Source organism: Perna viridis, chromosome 4, assembly GCF_037379345.1.
Source record: "Perna viridis isolate PV_CMFRI_1.1 ecotype Kerala chromosome 4, ASM3737934v1, whole genome shotgun sequence".
Classification (NCBI taxonomy): domain Eukaryota; kingdom Metazoa; phylum Mollusca; class Bivalvia; order Mytilida; family Mytilidae; genus Perna; species Perna viridis.
Window position 1 is genome coordinate 23,471,812 of NC_142448.1, and position 16,841 is coordinate 23,488,652.

Here is a 16,841-nt window from a genome sequence, read left to right on the forward strand (position 1 = left end):
TTTAATCTCAGTTTTCGCTATATAGATCACGTATTGTCTGTAAACAATCATAGTTTCGGGGATTTGAAACATCGTATCTATCCCGAATAACTAAGAAAGGGGAAACTACAGACAATATGAAGTCGGCCTCTTATCTTGACCTTCTCTTAGAGGTCGATGGAAAGACAAAACTTAAGAAAAAACTATACGATCAACGCGATAACTTATAATTCTGTATTGTCGTATGTGGCAAAATCCTGTCAGCACATGCATATGAAGTTTTCATATCACAACTCATACGTTTTTGCCAGAGCTTGCCGAAACTTCGCGGACTTTTTGAACCGTGTTAGACTTTTTGTAATTGTGTTTCTTGAAAAGGGTTGTGTAATCATCACTACAGAAGATTTATGGTCCCTATAATACATCTACTGAAATTTCTTTTGTTTTTATCTCTGTAAGGTGTTCAAATGAAAAACTTTGCGTGCCAAAAGCAAATGGATTGATGATATCACCTTCAACAAGACTCGGGCTTCTTGGCGATTGCACTTCCGGTTGTGACAGTAATACTGCCTTTAAGTGGAAGCTTTATACTAAAGATTATCAGTGGATTTGGAAGGAAGTTATAAACCTGCCATCTAAATCAGACGGTAATTTTTTTTCTTTGCATTACATTGTATTTTACTTCAGTAATTTTATGAATAACGCTATAATGCCCTTACAAATTCAATTTCATGAATATTGGTATGGTTCAATAACTGTTTTTGACCAGCGTTTCCAAATAATGTTAATTAACTGTACTATACTATGGAGTTATAACTTTCTCTACTACGCTTTTCGGGCTATTACGGCAACCTCTTTGTTGTGGGCTTTTGGTAATTGATAATACACTGTATTGTATGTTTATTATTTAATAACATGGCGTGATTTAGGACATGTGTATTGACTCAGTTCGAACAAACAAACGCGAATGAAAACAACCACGAATGATCTGCTATTCTTAGCCTGCAAATGAAAACAACTGCCCATGGAGTAATTAGCTGAGCAATGGAAAAAACTACAAAGTGATTGTAAGAACTAGCAATAGTTGAAACATGTAAAAAGAATCAACAGAGCTTATATTTGCCAAATTATGCAACGAGTCTTTCAACAAAGTTTATCTGCATTAAACCATTTTTCCGTCTGTAGTTGAACTTTTTAATCGAATCGTCTAATTTTTTTTGCTAATTTTAAAATCTTTTAAAAAAGATATGATTGTTTTGAAAAAAAAACCCATAAAAAGTGAACATTTAATAACGTTCAGGTTCTTTTCTAGATATGCATGAAGGTATACAATTATTTTCAGAGGACCCCAATGATTTAATTCAACCGAAGGGATTTTACATTAACCTCCAATAATTGTTAAATTGGAGGATTTTTTCTCTCTGTGAGCTTGCTCACATTATTTGTAGCTATGGTCTCACTAACCACTTCCGGATCAGATGGCCATCCCTATGTAGTACCAGAAACACAATGAACCCAGAAATATTAATTGAAAGTGCATTTTTTGTGTGTATTCTGATCAAAAAGTAATCTAGGGAACCAAGGTTATAGCGGTTATCAACAGAATGTAATCCGAGGACAAAGACCAGACATGGAAAACAGACATACACAACATAAAGTAACTAAAATCATACATACAAGGTAACAAAAGCAAATGAGCAACTCGGACTCCACTAAAAACTGGGAGCATGGACCAGGTCCACCGGTATGGTAAGCGTTCTTTGCTTTTCTAGAAACACCCGCCGAGTTGCTAATAAAAAGCCAAGTCCGGGGTAGACAAACGAGGAAAGAAAACTATGACCCGTTGAATAAATCAGTTTTCATGGTGCAGATAGATACACCATAACGATCCACGAGCTCATGATGACGCCCATAAAACTTTTGTAGTGCTGACTTCAATCTTGTAGCAACATAACCCTGTCAAAAGTAGTCAAAATAAAGCTTAGAATGTGTACTTTAAAATCATATTTGTAATATACTACAAAAACGTATGAATATTGTTTACACGTGTGAGTAATTTGCCTCCATGCTGTCAGTTAGCAGAAAAGGTTAAAATGTGGATTTTCAATATTTTTAATTCAAGTAAATTTTGTGAAGAATTTCTACCGTCATCGTACCATTAGAATAATGATTTTGTAATCCTTATTTTCCAATCTTTCCAATGGTAGGAACTTTAAGGTGTCATTTGTCCTGGGAAATCACAATGAAACATTGAAAATTACTTGTTTAACATGTACAGTAACGGGAACGTTAGAAATGGTTAGTGAGACCTATGAAACAATGTCTTCCTCTCTCTTTACATATCTTTGCTATTTTGTTATTAATACGTTTTGTTCATGCATTTGCACTATTTTCCATTTGCTGCTTTGCGCGCGCAACTCAACTTTAGGCGTGAATGGTAAGACTAGTATGCGTTAGTTGATTTGACACCCATTAATAGATAGATGGGTTGTCCCTAAGAAGCTTGAGTGCTAATTAAACCCCTCTTGTTCAATAATTGTAATTTCACCGCTACAAGTATTTCCTGCTGAAAAATCCTTTTGTCGACCCTGACGATTCGCTTATGTTGACTAGCACTTGTCGAAAATTGTAGTCATGCATTGTTCATGTTGTGAATTTTAACTATTCACTTTAGTTGATTTTTTATGGCATGGAAGAAACCCATCCATTCATGTGTCTACTTGTTGTTTTAATTTCAATGTTTCTTTAGTTTCTTTTGTTACATTTAAACTTTTTTTTCTGTGTTATAGAGCTTTTCACTGACAACGTTATTAGAAATTTTATTTTTATACCCTCACTAAACGAGTGTGGGAAGGTGTGTTGGAATTACCTTGTCCGTCCGAATTTTTCTTTGCGGTTATCTCTACTCTCAATGGATGGATTGTTTTGAAATTTGCTTTGTTGCTTTATATGAATATAGCAAACTTTGTAAACGATTTTGGTTCTGTTCAATATTATTTTCCTTGGAACTTTACCATTTTTTACTATATGGAATGAAAAAGAAAATTTGTCGAACAAATCTCAGCCATGACTGAATAAATTCATTTCAAATTTGGTGTGTTGCGTTTTATATTTGGGAAATACGTTGTAATTGATTTTAGTTGCTTTCCAATATTGTCCAACATCAATTTTCTGTGAGAGTGAGGGTACACTTAGCACGACAAACATGTAATATGATGATGGAGAGCTTTTTTTTTATCTGATGGAGTCCGAAAACCGTCTTATATTTTAATTGTACTCTGAAACTGGTTTTATGAGCCACATTTTATTGAAGATCATTCTAGATTTTTATTGTCTAGACTCAGTTTTAAACAATATTGAGTTGAGTTTTCTTACATAGTTCAGTTAAATTTATTTGATAGTTTTTAAATCGATACATTGACAGCAAATTAGTAATGTATCTATCGCTCATTGATGTAGTCATTTATGGCCAGATGCCTATTACCATATATGTTTCCAGTACGACCTGCCTTTTACCTTTACATTTCATACAAACATATCTAGACTTACAACATATATGTTAACATATCATACATATATTTCCAATAATTAATTTAAATATACCTTTTTATATATAACCTTTAATATATTTAGCCTTTGCAACGGAAACTTTTATTTTAAAAAATAAGAAGGGTTTTCTTTGAATACCTGTACATTTGGACTTTTGCAAAATAATGTTTCCATAAAGAATTAAAATAAAACCAATTAAAAACTCACATTTTAGGTGTTGAATCAATGAACATCGCCATAAACAAAACGCTGTTCGAAGAGTTTCCGAATGTGACAGAGTACCAGGTCTCCATAACTGCAACAACTAGCAATGGTGATACGGCGACTGCCTATACAAATCTTATGATAAACACTCCACCTGTTGGAGGAATATGTTCAATATCACCTAAAGTTGGGACTGTTTTACAAACAAATTTTACGATTGATTGCAACAGTTGGTCTGATGATGATGGAATCGAAGAGTACCAAAGCTTCTGTGAGTCTTTAATTTGAGTTCAATGTTATTTTATTTAACACGATTTACCGTTTCAATTTTAGATGTGCGACAAACACAATGTTACGTGTTTAGTTTTCACTGCAATTAATTAAAGCTTCGAAGCGAAACACTGCAGAACTCTTCATTGTCATTTTCTATATTGTATGTATTGGTAGGTAAATTTGGAGGAGGCGATGGCATTTTGAAACAAATAGCATTTGGAGGGGAAAGTAAATACTTCGGTAAACTGCCATTAGGTCCAGATTACAATGACTATAAGATGAATTGCTTTACCAGGATCAAAGACAAAGCTAGCTCGTATACATCAGTAGATCTAGGAGAGATTCAGGTAAATAAAAAAGTAAATAAAAACAAAATAAAACAAAAAGCAGAACATTTTTGTGCAGTTATTTTGTGAAGCACGGCTTGTAATTGTCTTTTTTATTCATATAGCGCATATATGAACTTTTTTACTCTGAAAAGAGATTGGAGGTGTAGATGAACAGGTGGACAGTGTCTTCATTAAAACGTATTGCATCAATGGTCATATTATTGGGTAATTCAAGATTTAAGGTTATTGCTTCATTATAAGAAAATCAGCTTAAGTAAACATCAAACATTTTATTGTCTGTAAAAAAAATATAAGCATTATATTTCAGCACCAGAAGTAAAATTTATAACTGAGCTGTCTTTTACCATGAAGTCACAAATATGTATATTTTTTCAATCAAACTAGAACGTGGTCAAGCATTGAGCAGAGATAGTTTATCCTTGGGATATCACTTCATATAGTTTCAGATAGGGGCGGGGCGAGAAACTGCCAAAGCTTTTACCCGACCCTTATCATATATTGAGGATCACCAAAACGTAACCTGTAAATATTTATATTGATATGCGAAAAGGTTCACCAGTCGTTATACATGGTTGTTGAAATAAAATTGTGCATTTACACCATTTTGACAATAGGGTCTAATAAAGTCAATCCGGGGTAGACGAAAGAGGAAAAGAAAACTATGCCATGTTGAACAAATCAGTTTTCATGGTGCAGATGGATACACCATAACAATCCACGAGTTCATGATGACGATCATTGAACTTTTTTAGTGGTGACTTCAATCCTGTAACAGTATAATCCTGTTCAAAAGCCTAATTGTCAAGCGCGATACAAAAAGTCTGCGTAGTTACTGCTACTCTGGCATAACGTTTGAGTTGTGATATGAAAATATATGCAGGTGCTGAATGGATGTTGCCACAGATAAAAGGAAAGTTGACAATAGGGAATAAATAGTCATTGAGTTTGTCGTATAATTTGGTCAGTAGATTTCCTTTACCGTCGATTTCTAAGTCTAGATATGAGGCTGACTTCACAGTGTCTTTAGTATCCTGTATGAACGTTTATAATGATTTTGCGGTCGCACCGACTAGCTAGAGCTTTACTGACTTCATATGGCAAAAAGGTGTAACTTCTTGTCTATATGTTATCAGAAGTGACATGACGGTCTCTCTGCGTTGCGGTTGGCATCGATCATTGAACTTGGATAGAGGATTAATTCTTTAGCCGAATTGGTTTGTCGCTGGATTGTGGTCGACTGGTCTAAGGTCAAACATTTAATTGCAATACAAATCCGTATCTCTATCAACAATAAATAGTAAATCCATATTTAAACTGACAGTGCATGATTCATCATCCGTGTTTGTATCAAGTGATGTCCGATGAAGTAATTTGTAAGCCTTCGTGTTAAATGATCAAATTTTACACATTGTAGGTGAACCCATTGCCAGTTTCAGACGTGACTGACATGTTTACTGATATGAAAAAGAATATTGCCGACAGCTTTGACAAGATAGCTGCCGAAGGAAGTGTAAACGATGTCAACAGTCTAGCCCTTGCCTATAGTACCCTTATAAGTATGGCTAGTCAGAATGATTCTTTAGGTGTGCATTGCATGAATTTGCTTGGTTGTTATAACACACGATTGCTCAATTATATATGCAATAACTAAAATTTGACTGTTTCAGATTTATCTATATCACTTTACAGTATCTAAGTAAGTGTAAAAGCTTTTCCTGGAAGGTAAGGTTTATGAAACTATTTACATGTTGATAGCACGTGACACCTTGACCCAAGGGCATGTTTACACATATTTTTCGGCATGGCACATATATATGATATATCACCATCGATGTTTATTCACTACGTATTTTTGGGCATGATACACGTGTATGGTAACACATTAAATGTAATTCACATATGTTTTGGGCATGATATACATGTATAATAACACCATCGATGTAATTCACTAAGTATTTTGGGCATGATACACATGTATGGTAACACCATAAATGTAGTTCACAAATATTTTAGGCATGATGTGCAATAATTTATATCTTCACCAAAGTTCTCGTTTTCCATGTTTTACATAAATTGACACTATTGCTCATTTTAACATTTGTATTTCTATCATAATATATTGCGTTCGTTCAATGAAAACATGATAACATCAGAATTTCTTAATCTGGGAACAACAATCCCCAAATGTTGGATACATTGTACGTTGCTTTGTATGAAGATAATGACAGATAATCATATAAATATATATATATATATATTGGTTGATTTGTAGAATATGATAATATACTGATAGCAGCTAGAGAGACATCCACGGGAATGGGACCAGATTATGCTAACAGGACTAGTGCGTTTACTACTGTAAGTCATGTGATACTTTACCATAAAATCACTATAGTTTTGTAAATCAATTTTTTTTAATGATTTAAAGAAAAAAAATATTCTAAAAAAAGTAGCAGTAATCAGAGATTTCGTTTTTGCCCTCGTTTGCAAGACCTCTTTATGTCATAAAGCACTCAGTGAATACTACATTTATATTTTATGTAGACGCCGATGGATCCTGAGGTTGAGAAGCAACGTAAACAGGAATATGAAGAGAAAAGAAACACCAGAGCCGAGGTAATCCTAAATATTACCATCATACGTTTAATGGATCAGTATAAAAGCATCATTTGTCAAAATCTTGCACTTAGTTATGATCATACGTTCCAAATGTACAAAATCAAACATCAAACTGCCAAAATAATGATTTAAATCCTGAATATTTCTAAATAATATTGAGTTATTCATTTATGTAATATAAATTGTCTTTCATTACAGTTTACTAGTCAAATAATGAGTGCGCTGGAAAACTGTACAATTTCAACAACAAGTGCCATTGCTTTAACTGGTAGTACAATGGCCGAACTGACGCAGTTTACTGAAAACTGTGGCAGGGATTGTCAGGTAGGATTGATGAACATTGTCCACCATTTCCTTCGGAAATGCATGTACCATGTCAGGACTATTGCGCTTTCCAGCTTTCCGTTTTTTCCGTTGGTTTTGTCATTTGTTACACGGATTTTCTTTTTTGACTTTTCCTTCCGGTTATTGTCTAGATTTTTATAGAGAATTAATGGCCACTATTCATTTGTAAGTGCGGAATTTTTCCTCACGGACTATATAACTCAAAAAAGGCTTTCAGCCATTTCCATGATTTTCTAACAAACTGTTTAAAATATCTATATATGTAAACTGTCGTTCGATTTATATAAAGTTCTAGTTTTACACATTCGAGCTACTGCAGTTTATACATAAATACATTTTTCAAAGAAATATTTCATGCCGTACACATTTAGATATAAACCTTAAAATTTTTGAATTTTAGCGTTCTACATCTTATTACATAAGCCGAGGTAGACTGACTTATGAATAAAAACACGTAAAATTTAGACGAAAGAATCAGCATTAAATGATATTTTACCAGAAAAGCATGTCATGACTTCAAATGGATTTTAATCTGCAATATACCTACTGATTAGTATTTTGTGCATATAGCAATTACATGTTAAAACCTTTAAACAACATTTTGTGTTATCTAACGAAAAAGAGACACATATTTATGAAATATATTTTGTATACTAAATATGCCTGTCTTTATAATTTTATTTTGCAAATTTTGAATTATAATCCAGGAAACAGCAGCTGACCTTGCCGGTAACATGATTGACACACTAGAAGAACTGTCTAGTACCAGCAGTAAAGAAGATATGGTAGAGGCAGCAGAAGGAATTCTGGCAGCCCTAGCAAATGTACAGGAGGTAAGCTGACTGACTTCAAAAATCCCTTGAGTTTGCATTCCAGTAAACGGACTTGACTCATGACAAATCATCTATGCATTAACTGCACAAACTTAGTTTTAAAAGAAATAATACTACATTTTTCAGGCAGGGAAGGTACACAAAACAAATCCTACGTTAGGAGACAAAGAGAGCGTAAAGCCTTACGCAGTTTACGACACAGATCTAGAGTCACCCGAAAAAGGTTTGTTCAGAAATAATTTCTTAACTCTGATTAGAATTCAAACAGAATAGAAATTACGTGTGATACTATAATTATATTACAAAACATCTTCATACCATGCTAAAAAACATTACTAGAAAACATAGGAATGATCATTAACAAGTAACATACTTCCATAAAAATACAAAAATACCAGTTATATGTATTAATGACAAGTATATTTCCACTAAAAACCATGAGAATTCCTTGGTACACTAGATGTTAAGCAGCTCCAAATTCTTACATTACATTATCTGTTCTGGTAAAAATGAATATAATGGATTTCTTTCTTTATGTTAGAAACTGACACCTCGTAGCAGTCGTTTAGATCATGATGATGATTACCGAAAAAATCGAAACTACTACATTAATTCTCGGTCAAAAATAGGTGGATGTGTATTATAATCACAATCTTTGTTGGCAATTTTTTTTATAACAGGATTATGTTATTTCAATATTCAAGCCATGTGTATGGTCACTATCAGAACGTTCTCGATCGTGTCCGAGTTTCTTGTTAACTTGAAGTTGTTGGGGTGTCTTGCATTTTATTTCATATGCCGTTTGGCAATTTTGAAATTTCTTTTTGGTGATTTCATTCACCGAAGACGCCCTTCATTTCTGTATATACTGTACAGTTGTCATACTAAAGCTTGGGACTTGTTAGCGCTGTTGCCTTTTCATGTCTTGTCTGTGCTTTCGACAACAGATGTTTGATTTGATATATTTTCTGATTCATTACTTCGTGTAAGGAAAAAGACGAAAAAAAACAAACCAACAAATATCAGCAAAAAGAAAACAGAAGATAAATTTAATGGCATCCCTAAATTGTTTTAGTACTAGGCGAGATGAGATTAATGAGTACTGTAAACCGGGATATTTTGGCAGTCCTTTATTTTTTGGTGATTTCTGTGATACATTTATTTTCGCACATTCTTGAGTTAGCGATAGTTTTCCAAATCGTATTAAAATATTCTTCGAAGAGTGGATAGAATGTTGTGGTAGGCTAAGATGGATGCACAACTCTGGTCAGATAAACAATTTTAAAATAACATATTGACAAGATGCATAGTTAGGCTAAGGTAAATAGGCACAACTAATCCTTTTGACAAAAAGATGAGTGAACACTGTGCTTTTTGTGATGCTTTCCTCAGATACATATATAGAATTCTCTTTTTTCTGCCTTCAGCTATGCCAGCTGATATAACAGATTTCAGTGAAGGAGGGGATACATTATTGTTGTACACCAGTGAAGGATTCCAGGAAAAGACAGTATGTTTTTTTTTTCTCAAATTTTTGTTAAAATATTAACTCAAACCTTTATTCGAAGACAAATATTACTTCTCGTTGAATATAATTTGCTTCATTCCTGAATATATTCATGTTTTTATTCAAATGAAGTTGCAAAACTTGTACGAACAATGTGTTGTTTTTTTAAATCTGAATATATTTTTTCTAACTTGCGGTTTAATATTTGTTTTATTGTTTACGTTCCTCTTACAGTCAACGTTTTGTGAATCCAAGAAACAGAAAACGTTGTCAATTTTGCGGAATGTTCTTGACAAAGCTTTAGTACCTGGCGAAAAGCCTGTAGTCATAAATACTCCGAAGATGACGGTTCAGTTTGAGAAGAATGACGCTAGTCAAGTATCTAACAAGACTCTTGACATTGGCAATGCCAAAGTTGAACTCCCATCATGGTGCGAAATGCAGACAGGGCCTTGTGATACATCAAAAACAGTCATGATACAAGTAAATATATTTATGTTGCAGCTTACTGCTCTAGATGCATATTCTTATATTTAAAGTTTCGGTCATCAACTAGACCATATGGATGAACCTCCATAAAGTGCAGTTATAGTATTTTGCTTTACACTATGGGTTGACATCTTCTTAAAATCTGTATTTTGTCATTAAACGTTATAAATACAATAAATTTAATATTCTACTAAGCGTCAAATGATATTTATATTTAATATCAATATTTTATAACATTATTAAATTAAAGGAATATCAAGTGAAACAAAATATTGAAAAATATGATAAAGATCATAGAAAAAACAATTTAAACCTGTTGTTGTCTTTTTAGAGCACTTACAGTACTTTTGCGCCTTATCAAGACGCTGGAAGTGCATCTCAAATTTCACCAAGAAGTGGTGCCATCAGTATTGATTTCTATGATTCTACTGGAGGAACCATAGGAGTGAAAAATACAGTCAAACCCATTACACTGTTCATACCATTTGATCCCCTCAATCCAAAACCTGAAGCAAAGCACGTAGTACCGTATATACCCGACAGAGATCAAGAGTATTTCTATTACCACACAGCAGAAAGCAACCTAGACAGAGGTTCTCTGCATGTGAATATTGACATCGAGGATCCTTCAGTTCAGTTCTTAGTGGTGGTTCGTCTCGGAGCCTTCCCTAATATAACTACAAAAGAGTTTGACTTTTCTTGCCTTGTTGGTCCAGCAACTGGCCAGGCATCAGGTTAAATGTTTTACCTGTCATAAGAGATAAAACAAACCACAAAACTTCGTGTTTCAACTCTTTTTAAAGTGTCTTTAACCTTGTGAAGATGTGTTGTTTTAGCTATTTTAATTAATTTTATATAAGATATACATATGTGATTAAGCCACTTCAATAGTTTACAAAGGTAAAGCTCAATTACTTTGAGCAACACGCACAAATGAATGTCCTTGTTCTTTGCCATCATTATCCAATAGATACAAGCAATACCGAATTACATTCAAACTTTACCATTATACTTTGCAATGTAACACTATGATTTTTAAGTGCTAACTATTCTATAGTCTATGAAAAACTTACCGATGTTTAACAATTAAATGAGCATCGACATATTTAATTCGTCATATAGTCATTAATCTTCGCAGACCGTTTGGTTGAATATACTGAATGAATGTTGTTCAAAACATGTAAATTAATCATAAGAATTTTAGATTACATCAGTTCTATATATGAAATAGCATCTGTATTAGCAAAGTATTTTGTCTTCATAATATAGAAAATTAAATATTGAAAATCTCAATTTTAGTTCGGTAAAATTGGTGATACGTACTGGTAATTGTACCTGTAATATAAAATACATTTTATTTTTAATGACACAACAGGAAAGGTCCAAAATATATATTAACGAATTATTTATAACAGCGGAAAATTGCAGCAATCCATTAAAAATATGGATTGCTGCAATAAAAATAAAACAATCAAAAACCTGGATTTGGGAAAATGGGGGTTTAATAGATGTTTATTTACATCACGTTTTATTTTTAAATAAAATAATTCTTAACAATTACTGAATATATCGTCCGCTGCTATTTTCCTGGACCTTTCTGTACTATTTATTTCAGTTTCTGATGGTTCAGTGACGAACTCATGTTATATTAGTAGTGATGAAATTAATGGGTACAAAGGAAAGGTGTACATCGGTGTACGAGAAGTGAGACCTTATGAACATGAGAGATACCGTGAAAACCGTCTGATTCCTACCTCCTTTCCTAAATCAAATAACTTCTTCACCACCAACTATACTATAACTACAATAACGGCATCTTGTAATTATTACAACGTCTTCAACAAACAATGGCAGTCTGACGGCTGTAATGTAAGTACAATGATCATAGACAATGGCCTGTCTTACTGTCTTTATACTACGTAATGGTATTTAACATACTCATTTAAAAGTACTGACGCCTTATCAGATGACATATACATTGTAAGTATCAGTTATTGATATTGTGTACAAAAAAAATACTAGACACAAAATATGATATCATAAAAGTTGTAATTTAGACAATAAAATGTGAAAATTGAAAATAACGATTTTATCGATATTTTTCTTGCCTTTTTTCTAAGCTGCCCAACCTTAGCAATCACTTTAGTAGATTGGTTACCAAAACTAACAATATTACAAAATTCAAAATCTCGAAAAAACCTAATGCTTTATTCCTTGTATTGCACATAACAGAAAACAATGCTTGGTCATTTTTTTTTATTTCGATATCTTTGGTTAATGATACTTTATGTATATATACTATTAATGTTTTTATCACGATTTTCCTATGCATTTTACTCATAGAACAAATGTACTGCAAACCGAATTTTGCGATATTGATATACAATCATTGGAATTTTTAGTTTAAAACAGCGTCGATACGACTGCTAGTGGACTAGAGATCCCAATAATATTGACAAGCCCAGTAGTAAAAGAAAACGCAGGCACCCATCCTTCTGTTGCACATGAGAGATCTTCCTTTGTATTGGATTCTTGTGTTATGAGAGGATACTCTAGAAACAAGCGTACAACTTACCGAATGTGGCAATATTCATATGTGCTTAATAATTTTACTTTCCAGGTTGGTCCTGAGACGAATGTGTCGCTCGCTCAATGTATTTGTAACCATTTGACAACCTTTGCTGGTGGTTGGGTTGTTATGCCTAACACCATTGATTGGAATTTTGTCTTTAGTAATGCTGATTTCATGAAGAATCCAACTTTATATGCAACCATGATTACAATCACGGTTGTTTATTTAGTAGTTGTGGTCTGGGCAAGGCGGCAAGACAAAAGAGATGTGGAAAAAGTATGTAATGTTAGATCGAAACATTATAACCTAATTAAACGGAATTTATACTCCACGAATGAATAGATGAATATTACACTGTACATCTATCCTAACTGAATCCATTAGATCTTGCATTTGACCGTTCAAAGAATTTATAAGCTTGACGAATTGAAAAAATTTCAAGTTCAATTGTATTTGCTATTTGTGTGATCATTGAACAAAACAATCTGTGTGATCATTAAACAAACAAAATACATTTCAGCTGGGACTTACTCCGTTAGCAGACAATGATAAGGGAGACAAATACTTCTATGAGATTGTAGTAGTAACGGGTATGCGGAGGAAAGCAGGAACTGATTCAAAGGTATTTAAGGATATGTTTTAATCTTACAAAACTGATGCATTGTTTTCGTGTTACTCAGAGATGATTTACTTTTCTCTAGCTTAGTGACATGTTAACATTGTCTCTATCATAACTATTCTAAAGAACCTGAGCTTAAATAATATATTTATGATCGATATCCACATCATAAGCGTTAATCTTCTATTTACTTCTGGTTGCAAACCACGTGTATTCCTGTGGATCGATTTTCACTGTACAACTCGTACATAAAGCTGACGAAAGTTTCACGGTTGTTTCAACTGTGCTTATATGTTTTTTTTCAAATAGTCTTAAAAATGTACAATATTGTTTTACTGAAAAATTAATGTATTCATTTCTTAGTTTTATGGCCATCATCAAGAACTTGATTACAGATAGTTGTACTAATTTCCAATAAAGAGACGTTTATTTATTTTTGAAACATTTGGCAGCTTTTTTTTATTGGACATGAACTAAATAACCACCTTTTGCTAAAGATCAGAAAACGATTGCCATAAGGCATACATGATTCTTCGGAGTAATCATTTAATCTGATATCCATCAACAGACAGAATATAGATTTTAAAATCCATAAATTCATTTTCTTTATTTTTCCGTAAGATGAAGATTTACTGACTTTGCATTTTGCTAAAAAATTAATTGCTAGAGCTTGCCGAAACTACGCAGACTTTTTGTATCGCGCTAAAACTCTAACAAATAGGCTTCTGGAACAGGGTTATGTTGCTGCAAAATTGAAGTCATCATTACAGAAGTTTTATGGTCGTCATCATGAACTCGTGGATCGTTACGGTGGATCCATCTGCCCCATGAAAACTGATTTGTTCAACGTGTCAGTTTTCCTTTCTTCTTTCGTCTACCCCGGACTTGACTTTTATGAGCAACTCGGTGGGTGTTTCTAGAAAAGCAGAGGGCGCTTACCCTACCGGTACACCTGGTCCATGCTCCCAGTTTTTAGTAGAGTCCGAGTTGTTACTTTATGTTCTTTGTTGTGTATGTCTGTTTTCCATGTCTGGTCTTTGTCCCAGGACTACATTCTTTTGATTACCGCTATAACCTTGGTTCTCTTGATTACTCTTCCATTTTTCATATAAACAAGTAGGTGAAAAAGGAAGCACTGAACTTTTACAACATTTTCCCTTCATTAGGTGCAATTTATTTTGAGTGGCGAAGATGATGAAACAGACGTGCGGACATTATCCGACACTAAACGAAAGCCTTTCAGACGCGGAGGTGTGGATGGCTTCTTGATGTCAGTTCCAAGGTATTGAATTGAATCCATACAAACTACGCTATATAGCTGGGTTTACAAAATGTACAACAAAGCCTCTTTCGAACTAATTACTCCCATACTTACAGCTGTCAAAGAGGGTCTTCAGTCTAGTCACAACGCTTGTTACCAAGTTACTCAATTTAGCAGTAAACATTGTTTTTGCTATAAGGAAGATGGCATACCTAGATGCGAATACATAGTACTCGGTAGAACTTCTGCTAAAGGATTCCAAATCATCTTAATATTCGAAGACGCTGTCAAAATGCTACTATTTTTATTGTCAAAATATTTTCAAGTGTGATAGACGTGTTTTTCATTAGACGGTTGGCATTCCAATGGGAATGCTAGTCTAAGACATATTTCTTCATTCTGTGAATGAAGTGATGAGGTTGACTTTATAGGTGATCGTATCCAAAAGAACGAAAATCGATTAGCCATATCATTTGATCTCATTTCTCGCTGTATAGATGACGTTTTTTAGAAATCCAAGCTTCAGAAATTTTTCACAACACAACTTTATATATCTCAAAGAACTTGAGATAAAGGACACTACAGACACTATGAAGCCAGCCTCATATCTTGACATACTCTTAGAGAACGAAGGAAAGGGAAAGTGGTTACCAAACAATATGACAAACGCGTTTCTTTTCATCTGAGGCAACATCATTTTATCACCTGCGTAGCAATTTTCAAGCTACAACTCGTACGTTATGGCAGAGCGTATCGAAACAATGCTGACTTTTGGACGACTTCTTATAATTAAGCTTCTGTAACAGTGTTATGTTGCTACAAAAGCTTGATCATCGTCATCGTGAATTGTTATGGTGTACCCATCTGTATCATGAGAACTGAATTGTCAATTGTGTCATAGTTTTCCTTTCCTCTTTCGTCTATCACGGACGTAACATTTTATGAGTAATTCGGTGGGTGTTTCTTAAGAGGCAGAAAATACTTACCGTACCGGTGCACATTGACTATTTTCCAGTTTTTAGTGGAGTCCATTTACTTTCGTGTCTTTGAATATGCCGTTTTGGTTATTCATGTTTTTGTTTTGTTTTTGTGTCTATTTTCCCTGTCTTGTTTTTATTCTTGGAATATATTCTTTTGATAACCGTTCGAACACTTAAAACATAGAATGAATTCAATCTGACAATATTTCTTAATTTTAGACCATTAGGATATTTAAACTACTTGCACATATGGCATGACAACTCTGGTAAAGGAACACAGGCATCTTGGTATTTGAGAAGTGTCGTCATCCGTGATGTACAGACCGATCAGAAGTTTATCTTCATCAGTAACCGATGGTTTGCAGTGGAGGAAGATGACGGACAGGTATAGAGTTAATAGTTCTACACTACAAACACCGGTAACCTACAGGATTAAATATTCATGGTGAATAAAGGGTCTATTGGTGCTCTTTGGGGTGAGGTAAGGGAGCTGAAATAGCTTGATAATGTCCTCTTGTTGTGTTTTATCCTTAAAGCTACTGGTATTGTACGACGGATACATTCTCCATATCTTTGATTTAGTATGTTATAAATACATGGTCAAATGTTCTTCAATATAAATGGATTTATACTAATACTATTAATCTAAACTAAAATTTAGTAATTCATGGGAGTCGACGACTCCCATCTTTGAATCTCAGCTATAAGGGAAAACAAGGCGTTAATGACTGTACTGAAGTTGTTTTCATATAGTACAGGCAGTACTTCAAGTTACTTAAAAATTACTTAAAAAGTGTTAAAATACATTATTCCATCCTTTGATTGTTATACTTATTCTAACACAACATTTCAAATGTTTCTGTTTTAAGGTTGACAGAGTAATTCCAGTTGCTGGCAAGGAACAAATGATAGAATTCAGTCACCTGTTTACAGAAAAGACGACAAAGAGTTTAAGTGACGGTCATTTGTGGTTTTCAGTCGTTGCCCGACCTCCACAAAGCAGATTCACTAGAGTTCAACGTGTGTCATGTTGTTTATGTCTATTGTATCTAAGTATGTTGACGAACGCAATGTTTTATGAGAAGGATGAAGGCAACAAGTCATACACATTTGGACCATTTGCTTTATCACCAGAACAGGTAATCATATATTTCATTTTATATCCATTTGTTCAAAAGAGATTCCATCATCAAGTAATTCTCGCGAATATGTTTATTAAATGTTTTATAACTTACAATTTTAAAATGGAATGTCTAAGAAT

General features: G+C 33.7%; 1 protein-coding gene across 2 annotated transcripts in view; it reads left to right on the forward strand.

Moving 5' to 3' along the window:
- The window catches only part of LOC148619396 (uncharacterized), a 43,319-nt gene that overhangs the window by 22,196 nt on the left and 4,282 nt on the right, over positions 1-16,841 (forward strand). The window contains exons 15-32 of one of the 2 annotated variants that reach the window (XM_088579260.1): positions 439-626; positions 3,743-4,003; positions 4,180-4,352; positions 5,770-5,938; positions 6,628-6,713; positions 6,900-6,971; positions 7,173-7,298; positions 8,027-8,152; positions 8,279-8,375; positions 9,580-9,662; positions 9,894-10,142; positions 10,480-10,882; positions 11,764-12,017; positions 12,769-12,996; positions 13,241-13,342; positions 14,506-14,621; positions 15,800-15,965; positions 16,450-16,719. In XM_088579260.1, the coding sequence (XP_088435386.1) occupies positions 439-626; positions 3,743-4,003; positions 4,180-4,352; positions 5,770-5,938; positions 6,628-6,713; positions 6,900-6,971; positions 7,173-7,298; positions 8,027-8,152; positions 8,279-8,375; positions 9,580-9,662; positions 9,894-10,142; positions 10,480-10,882; positions 11,764-12,017; positions 12,769-12,996; positions 13,241-13,342; positions 14,506-14,621; positions 15,800-15,965; positions 16,450-16,719 (3,169 nt within the window). The remainder of the gene's footprint in view (positions 1-438; positions 627-3,742; positions 4,004-4,179; positions 4,353-5,769; positions 5,939-6,627; positions 6,714-6,899; positions 6,972-7,172; positions 7,299-8,026; positions 8,153-8,278; positions 8,376-9,579; positions 9,663-9,893; positions 10,143-10,479; positions 10,883-11,763; positions 12,018-12,768; positions 12,997-13,240; positions 13,343-14,505; positions 14,622-15,799; positions 15,966-16,449; positions 16,720-16,841) is intronic. The other variant, XM_088579261.1, reaches the window with a different exon arrangement.